Source organism: Pinus tabuliformis, chromosome 1_2 (genome assembly GCF_031772625.1).
Source record: "Pinus tabuliformis cultivar Carrire ecotype Pingquan chromosome 1_2, CPIR1, whole genome shotgun sequence".
NCBI lineage: Eukaryota > Viridiplantae > Streptophyta > Pinopsida > Pinales > Pinaceae > Pinus > Pinus tabuliformis.
Window position 1 is genome coordinate 16,257,588 of NC_142298.1, and position 9,212 is coordinate 16,266,799.

The 9,212-nt window shown below is 39.0% G+C and overlaps 1 protein-coding gene across 2 annotated transcripts in view; it reads left to right on the forward strand.

Annotated features, from left to right (window-relative positions):
• Window positions 1-8,948, forward strand: part of LOC149204084 (putative L-ascorbate peroxidase 6, chloroplastic/mitochondrial) — a 90,291-nt gene extending 81,343 nt beyond the window's left edge. The window contains exons 6-12 of one of the 2 annotated variants that reach the window (XM_089394635.1): window positions 5,916-5,983; window positions 6,090-6,176; window positions 6,765-6,839; window positions 6,926-7,003; window positions 7,315-7,419; window positions 8,220-8,306; window positions 8,623-8,948. In XM_089394635.1, the coding sequence (XP_089250761.1) occupies window positions 5,916-5,983; window positions 6,090-6,176; window positions 6,765-6,839; window positions 6,926-7,003; window positions 7,315-7,419; window positions 8,220-8,306; window positions 8,623-8,778 (656 nt within the window). In that variant the 3' untranslated portion in view covers window positions 8,779-8,948. Of the gene's footprint in view, window positions 1-5,915; window positions 5,984-6,089; window positions 6,177-6,764; window positions 6,840-6,925; window positions 7,004-7,314; window positions 7,420-8,219; window positions 8,307-8,490 lie in introns of both variants that reach the window. The other variant, XM_089394636.1, reaches the window with a different exon arrangement.
• Window positions 8,949-9,212: the final 264 nt, after the last annotated feature.

The window sequence follows — 9,212 nt, forward strand, 5'->3', positions numbered from 1 at the left end:
AGAATGGTGGAGCAAGAAATGCCTTCTAACAAAAGCAACCCCACTGCATTTTCTGCTCATGCCAAAAGAAGAAATAATGCAGGGTCTAAAGGTCATTTCCATGGAAAGCCTGGATCTAAGGGAGGAAGGAAGGGTAGGTGCTTTGTTTGCAATAAGTTTGGCCACTATGCAAGGGAGTGTCCAAATAGAAGGGACACATCACATGATGATGATCACAATCATTCCAGGGGCAACTTCGACAACAATGATCAAAGGAATGGCACGTCGAATGGCAAGGAAAAGGAATGCGGGACATTAAGGAAATGGTTGACCCTCCAAAAAATCAAGAAATTCCAGGTATAAAGAATCAATTGTTGTTAACAATAAGCAAAAAGAGTACTATCTTATATTGGCCCTCTCCACTGCCTCTCCTTTGGACACTTTGGGAAATTCGCTGATTGATAGTGGTGCCTTAAGGCACTTCACCGGATATAAGGAAGCCCTCTCTAATCTGATAGAAAAGGAGACAAACTTGGAGATCATCCTTGGAGACGATGCCACCTATCCTGTCAAGGGAGTAGGGAATGTTACCTTTCAATTAAATCAAGGTAACACTATTCATTTGCAAGAAGAACTTGGTGTCCATTTCAGCCATGGAGGACAAAGGATTCAAGGTGGCATTCATCGATGGAAAGGTATGTGTTTGGAAAAGAAATTTTAAAGATGTTTTTACTCTTGGGTTCAGGGTTGACACTTTGTATCAAGTTGGAGGAAGTCCATTGGGAGCCATGTCTTGCGACACATCTATACAATTTGAACTATGGCACCGAAGGTTTGCCCATCTTCATTATAAGGCCCTACTCAATGTGAGACAAATGGTGACAAGTAAGCCCGAGTTCAAAGTAGAGCATGAAGGTGTATGTCTGGGATGTGCTGAAGGAAAGCTTTCAAGGGGACCATTCCCCTCAAGTAATAGAAAGACCACAGATATATTGCAATTGATCCACTCCGACATATCTGGTATGATGCCCGTACACTCTTTGGGAGGATACTTATATTATCTCAATTTTACGGATGATTATTCTTGCAAGACCTGGATCTACTTCTTGAAGAAGAAGGATGAAGTGTTCACCTGGTTCACAGACTTCAAAGCCTTGATCGAAAACCAATTCGAGAAGAAAATCAAGATATTGAAGACTGATAATGGGACCGAGCACGAATCTTTGTGGGCTATAGTGAAAATTCTAAGGTATATAGAATTTATGTGGCTGGTCAAAAGGAAGTTGAGATAAGTCATGATGTCACCTTCGACGAAGATATGGCCCTCAGGAAGATCAACAAAGAAAAAGAAGCTAACACCGGAAATCAGGGTGCAAAAAAAGACGAAGTGATGCTTGATGTTGATAAACCAATGGATCCTATTGATCCTCCTCCTCCAAAAGGAGACCCTCATGGCTTAGGGAGACTCTCGAAGATGCCGAGAGACACATTGCACCAAGGGGGACTTTCCGTGATATTTGACCTCCATGAGCACTATCATTCAAAATTAGCCTTCATCATTCGAAAAAGCCGCGAAGCATCAAGTATGGAAGGACGCTATGAATGAAGAATACGAGTCAATTATGAAGAATGATGTCTAGGATGTGGTCCCTAGACCCTAAGACAAATCGGTTTTCGCCTCTAAGTGGCTCTACAAAATCAAGCATGGAGCAAATGGAAGTGCAGATCCTCTCATTCACAAATGGAAGAGGCAGTTGGCTTCTGAATTTGAGATGAAGGACCTAAGACCGATACACTATTTCCTAGGGTTGGAGGTCTGGCCAAAGCCAAGTGAAATTTTCCTCTCAAGGAAAATATGTTGTGAAGATATTGGAAAGATTTGGGATGGTGGATTGCAAGCTTGTGACTACTCTGACAAAACTTAACTTTAAGAAGTTATGTGGTAGTGTTGCTGGACCTGAATTGGGAAATGCTTCTGAGTATCGTTAACTCATAAGAACACTGATGTTCTTGGTGAACTCTCACTCTGACATATGTTTTGCAGTTAACACATTGAGCCAATATATGGTTGAGCCTCATCATATACATTGGATTGGTGCCAAGAATCTTCTGAGATATCTTTGGGACACAATCACCCATGGACTGAGATGCACTGCTGGAGATGTGAGGGTGCATGATTATTTTGATGCTGATTGGGCTGGCAATGTGGTGGATCGCAAGAGCACTTCTGGATGTTGTTTTTCTTTGGGTTCTGCTTCAATATCCTGGATGAGCAGGGAGCAGAAATCGGTTGCCTTGAGCACTGCCGAGGCCGAATAGATAGCTGTTAGTATGACCTCTTGTGAAGCTATCTAGTTGAGGAAGCTCTTCAGTGAGCTATTTGGACATGTGCTAGATACCACCGTGATCCTCTGCGACAACCAAAGTGGGATCTGATTATTAGAGAATCCTGTGTTTTATGATCGCTCCAAGCATATAGATATTAGGTACCACTTTATTCGGGATATGGTACAACGAGGAGCAATAAGGCTCCATCACATTGGGATTGATGAGCAGGTCGCTGATATTCTGACAAAGCCCCTGGGGAAGGTCAAGTTCTTGGCCTTTCGAGAACGACTTGGAGTCGTGGAGAGACCCTCTTATGAGGGTCCTATATGAGATGGACATTGAGCTCTGGGAGCTTCGGGGGGCTTGGGGTACTTCTTGGAGTGATGAGCAACCATAGGGTGAGTGGTTCAACCTTCCCCTAGTGGTTTGCTGTGTATAGGGTGAGTGGTTTAGCCTTCCCCTGCAATACCCCTTGGCGACATGTAGGCAGGATGAGTGGTTCATTCTTCTCTTGCTAAGACATCCTACCCATGCAGTCTGGGACTCATGGGAAGTACATCTCATCTGGTCAATGAGCAAGGAAATGAGGATAGGGACCATAGTACTATCGATGGACGCATCGTGTACTATCGTACTCCCTATGCTAGGATGATCGATATTGATCTGGGATCAATTGGAATTGACTTCGGGTTAGTAAGAGTGGTATGAGACACTCTTTTGATTGGAACTGACTTCGGGTTAGTAAGAGTGGTATGAGACACTCTCTTTTGATTGGAACTGACTTCGGGTCAGTAAGAGTGATATGAGACACTCTCTTTTGATTGGACTTGACTTTGGGCTAGTAAGAGTGGTATGACACACTTTCCTTTGATTGGGACTAACTTCAAGTCAGTAGAGAATGGTATGATACATTCTCGATCACTTCTTCTTCTTCATAGTTCAGGAGAGCAGAGCAGTGCATTGATGGCAGATGGATTAGCAGATGGAGTTCTCCCTAGTTGAGAGGGAGTGTTAAAATTGACAACTAGGGCCAAACTCCACATGGGTCATCTTATTTATGACAGCTGATATTTTTCTTGGATTCCTCTCTCCGAGAGGTGTAGGATTGATCTAAAGATCATCCGATTTTGACATGTACAAATGAAGTTATGAATTTATTTTGATTATGGTCAAATTGTCAAGGTTAGCTAGCAAACTTATGTAGGCTTAGAAGCCCAATAGTCATGTCTATTAATGCTCAACGTTGCATATAAATAGAAGGTGACTTAGCCTCATTTGGAGACACTCATCTTCACATTTTTCTCTCTCTCTCTCTCTCTCTCTCTCTCTCTCTTCATTGATTGGGTACGGATTTTTGGGCCTCTCTCTCCACACATTCGAAATTTTAGGAGAGCGATATATTGGGAGGCCGAAGTTTCAGGAGACCTAATTTTTGGACAGTTTGACCAAGCATTGACCTCCTTTGGCTGCGTTTTTGTGAGGGCTATCTCTGATTGGGCAGGCCGCATTTTTGGGCACAAAAATCGAGGCTGAACGCTGACTGTTGACCAGTGTTGACTGCAGCTAGGGCTGACCGCAGGTGGGCTGTTTGACCAGACTTTGACTGGGCTGAATTTGACTGTATTGAGGGCTGTTTTATCTTGCTGTTTGGAGACCGAAGTTGACTGATTTGCTGAGGGTCAAATCTGCCCTGTTGACTTTTCTGGTTAGGGCTCTTTTGCTGCTGTTATAAATTATCAAATTTGTAAATTGTACTATCTCTCTCCGCTGAACTATTGAAGACCAAAAGAAGATTTGATCAAGGGTTTCTCCGCATTGGGGTTTGTCCTTGGCTGGTGCCACATCTTGTGTCCTCTTGTCTTCTACTGTTTATGTTTATGTTCTATTTGCATTTTACTATCATGTTGATGTGATTGCTAATCTGAACATTGATACTGGGCTAATAAAGAAATTGAAGTAAATTTGCTCTAAAGTATAGAACCACAGTAGTTGGTTCGAAACGTCGACCAAATCCTAACAATGTAATTAATCCAAAAGACTTATTTCTAAAGAATAACATTGTCAATATGGTGATTGACACAACCAATAACTAAAGAAACAGAGAAAGGCAATGTACACCATAAAATAATTTATCTGAAAGCAAAAAAGATTGAACGATCATTGATTCCGGAATAAATAATGAAGAAGCACAGAAGTTGATGGTGATAAGTGGAAGACCGGATTTGAGGAAAAGACAACCATAGCTTAAATATGTACATTCAGCAAATTAGTAAATCCCAGAGGCTACCATGGACTGGAAGTCAGATCGAGAAACTTGAAAAAGCTGAGGGCACATAAGGAAGGAGTCATGCAGAAATAGTGGTATAATCATTTGTCTATACAAACACAAAAAGTACTTTTGAAGAGAGAACATAAATTATTCCTGTTATTTGGAGAAGAGAGGTGATAGCTGTAAAAGGAGAGAGACATATCTAAATAAGTTGAAGGGTCAATGAACATGACACAAGGTACAGGACATCACTGGTTATTTTGGATGCTCTAAATGATCATGCAGTCACAAGAAAGCCTACGATGGTTTGCTGTCACGTTGTTCCAACATTCATTGATTCAATGTATTTTCCAAAGTCCACTTCTAGCCTTATTGCATAATATATATCTTAGAAAATGGAATTGCATACTATAAGATGATGTCTAGCATAGATTTTTAATTAACATGTAAGTCTATGGATATGTTGTTCCAAAAGAAACAGGCCAAGTGCAGTGGCTGGACTAGATTACATTGATAACTGTCATAGATCACAAAATTCGACTAAACATTGAGTTTGAAAGTTCAGCATGAATCCCATAGTTGATGGTGGAATAAGTTTGGGAATTAGAGATCAGGATGACCACCAAAGAAGGCTTATAATGAAGAATATTCAATATAGATTCTAGATTATTTCCAGTTCCTTTTTCTGATCAAAAGACAGACATTGTTACAGACACACAGATGGGACAGAGAAAGCAAAGAAAGAAAGCACAGAATATTGGTGAAGTTTATTGTACTGATTAACATCTCCTGTTTGATTTCCTGAGCCAATTCATCCATTTGTGAATCGCTATCTGTTGCCTCTTACACCGTTTTTTTGAACTTCTTGTGCTTGCTATCGCCTTTAAATTATTTATCACTGGAGGAAATTGATGAGTTTGGCCTGGATATTGAATGATATTGAAGAGTGCTAGACTTTTATGTGGTATGTGTGATAGAGAAAGATGTCTTCTAAATTCATCATAAAGTGCCTTTCAAAAAATTATTTATTATTTTGTTTCAACTGTTTTTGATTTTAGAGAAAGATGTCTTCTAATTCATCATAAAGTGCCTTTTAGAAACTTATTTATTATTTTGTTTCAACTGTTTTTTTATTTTATTTTGGGCTGGCAAAGTTCAGGGATCAAATCTAATGCCATACATTTTAGGCATACACTTTCTCACTGTGAATTGGGAGTTCTGCAGAGGCCGTTTTGACAATAAGCTTGCATGTGTGTGTGAGAGCTAGAGTTTGAAATTGAAAAAGCAACTAAGCTTCTAAATAATGACAAATTAAATCAGCTTTTTGTTGTGGTGCTAGATGCTGGTCCTCCTTCACCAGCTGCTCATCTGCGTGATATCTTCTACAGAATGGGGTTGACAGATAAGGTTGGATAGAGACTATTTGCATCTGTCAACTTCAAGGCTTTTTGTCATGCATCTGAATTCTGTCAGATATAATTCTTTTGAAAATGCTTATCAATTTTGTTTTCAGGAAATTGTTGCATTATCAGGTGCGCACACTCTTGGAAGATCCAGGCCAGATCGTAGTGGCTGGGGCAAGCCAGAAACCAAATACACAGTAAGTATGCAGCTTGTCACCCTGATTTCTTGCTTTGGTTGGCATTAGTTGCAGTTGATCCTGATTCAATTTTATGCAAAGGAAAATGAGGAGAAATCTATGCTCAGCTGAGCCATGGTATTAAAGGTGGATGATGAAGGTTGTTGCTAAATCTGTTAGGGTGATTACTGATTATATACATACAGTAGGGGACCGACGATGAAATTATTGTCTAAATCTGCTAGTCCTTATATAATGAACAGTAACAATTTTCTTGTGTGATGCTGATAAAGACTGGCTAAAGTTGATGTTGAACTCAAATAATCATTACTACTAGGATGGAAAATTTCCTAGTCTCGTATGAATGCTGCATGTAGCATGACACAAGCTTCATTCATTGCATTCAAGGGTGCATGTGATACATGTCTATGCATGCCTAGCATTTTAAAGAAAGCAAGGTTGTTTGTGGGGACAAAGCACAACTTTATCTTGGGTTTCATCAGATACATTGTAACTAGTTCTTATATGTACATTGATAACTTCCAGCAAAGCTGTATTCTGGTGCAATATGGAAGCTAAATAAGTGTGATGACATATATGTTTCTGCAGAAAGATGGTCCAGGAGCACCAGGAGGTCAATCCTGGACAGTAGAGTGGCTGAAATTTGATAATTCTTACTTCAAGGTATGAACTTTAAATTGAGATACAACCTAGCTTACTATCTTATATTGTACATAACATGGATTTATTCTTTTACCTATTCCACACAGGAGATAAAAGAGCAAAGGGATCAAGATCTGCTGGTATTACCAACTGATGCTGTTCTTCTTGAAGATCCTGGTTTCAAGGTGATTCTTGTACTAGTCATCCGTGTGAATCTTCTCTTTTCTTTTGCAAAACTAACTAATTTAAAAACCATCTTGTTCCCCTTGTAGTCCGAAAGTCTGATGTCAACTTATGCATAATAATAGTAGCTTGATAAGATTGACATAATATACCAAAAGAACTATGCTGTCTTTAGAAGCAACATAGTAATGATAACAAGAAATTTATGTAGAACTCTGAAGGATTGCACAGACAACTTTTAGAAGAGATGTTGTAACTGATATCAATGCAATACTCCGAGGAATATTGAGTTGCTTTTACTTTCATCTTACAGGTATATGCTGAAAAATATGCAGTTGATCAGGATGCTTTTTTCAAGGATTATGCAGAGGCTCATGCGAAACTGAGTAATCTCGGTGCCAAGTTTGATCCTGTTGATGTAAAGTTGCTAAGTCCAAATACTCTGCCATTCTTTTTAAGTTCAGTTGTTTTACTGTGAACAAAGCTCACTAGGACCAATGTGAATGTACAGTGTTAAATGTCATAATGCAAAATTGAATAATTATGGTGTCAATTTTAATCGTCTTGATGTAAAGTTGCTGAAGTCCAAATACTTTGTTCACAGTAAGACAACTGTACATTCATTTTAAGTTCCGTCATTCTACTGTGAATAAAGGTCACTAGGATCAATGTGAATGTACAGTTGTCTTACTGTGAACAAAGGTCACTAGGATCAATGTGAATGTACAATGTTAAATGTCATAGCTGGTCTAATATTCTTTTATTATGTTATTAGAATATTTATGAGGGTGAAGAAATAAGAATGAATTATATTAATGTCCACTAATGACCAAAGTAGATCAATGGGACTTGAAAATGCAGCAAATAATAACAGCAACATGAGGAGTGCCTAGGACATCTCCTCCCTTTACACAGAATTAAAGTAAATAAATAGCATGATATCCTAACAAAAAAGTGGTGGATTCATAATGGATAAACGGTCTGCATAAGAGTACATCCCTGAAGGTGGAGACATTCCAAACAAGCGATGACACAAAGAAAGAGAGCTGGCTGTATAACTGGCAGAAAGATGAAATAGAAGAACTACCTTTAATTTTATTAATTTTCTTAATTGACGTCAAAAGGTGTCTCATTTAAAAGCTAGCTGTGTTTATTGCTGTTGTTATTTTGCTGCTCAAGGTCAGTACTTCTGAACTTTTATAGTGATGTGCAAATCAGGGATTTTCCATTGCGGATGCTCCTCAAACACCAGCACCAGAGAAGTTTGTAGCTGCCAAGTACTCTTCTGGTGCAACTGAAGACAAGGTAAATATACATTTTTATATCCATCACTATCTTCTGTTATTTTCCCCATTAAATGCTTATTGCTGCCTGAATTGCACACAAACTTGAGATCTTCCAGAGTAGATCCCCTCTCATATGGGCCGTGAAATCTCATCTTCCCTTGTTAGATGTGGAGTTGTATAATGTAATTTTTGATGGCATGCAGGCTTAGACCATCATCATCATGTATTTGATCTACATGAATTTTTATAACACAACGTTTCCAACAATCTAATAATAGGTAAGTTAAATAAGGAGTTGAGAGTACAGGGGAATGACCCCTTGTATTTGAGTGCAGAAGGAACTGTCTGAGGCCATGAAGGCAAAAATGCGAGCTGAATACCTAGCTTTGGGGGGGAGCCCGAATAAGCCTCTCCAGTCTAATTACTTTCTAAACATCATCATTTTTGTCGCTGTGTTAGCAGTTTTGGCATCCTTCTTTGGAGGAAATTGATTTTCACAGGCATTTTATTTTCCTCAAAGTGATCAAATAATGAAGCCATATCAGGCTAAGAGGTTCCTTTTCTGAGTTGGTGATGGTATTACTCATTGCGGACAAGGAACACTTCAATTGTAAGAGAAAAATGTGTTGTTTTAGTCCAATTTTGGTATTTTTGAGCACTATATTTGTGGCCAAGTCAAAAGCATTGTTGTAATGGTTCATATTTTCTTGTGAGAATTTTGCATGTAGAAGAAAAAGAGACATTTATACTTAGGCTTTATGGTTTGCACCATTCTTTCAATTATGAGAGCATTTTTTCATGTCAAAGAATTGAGGTTTTATTCTTATGCTCCATAAAATCTTCAGTTTCATTTTCTTTTCATTTTCAAGCTAAGTCACATGACACAAGGACACGAGACATGAAGGACACGTAAATACCAGTGTTT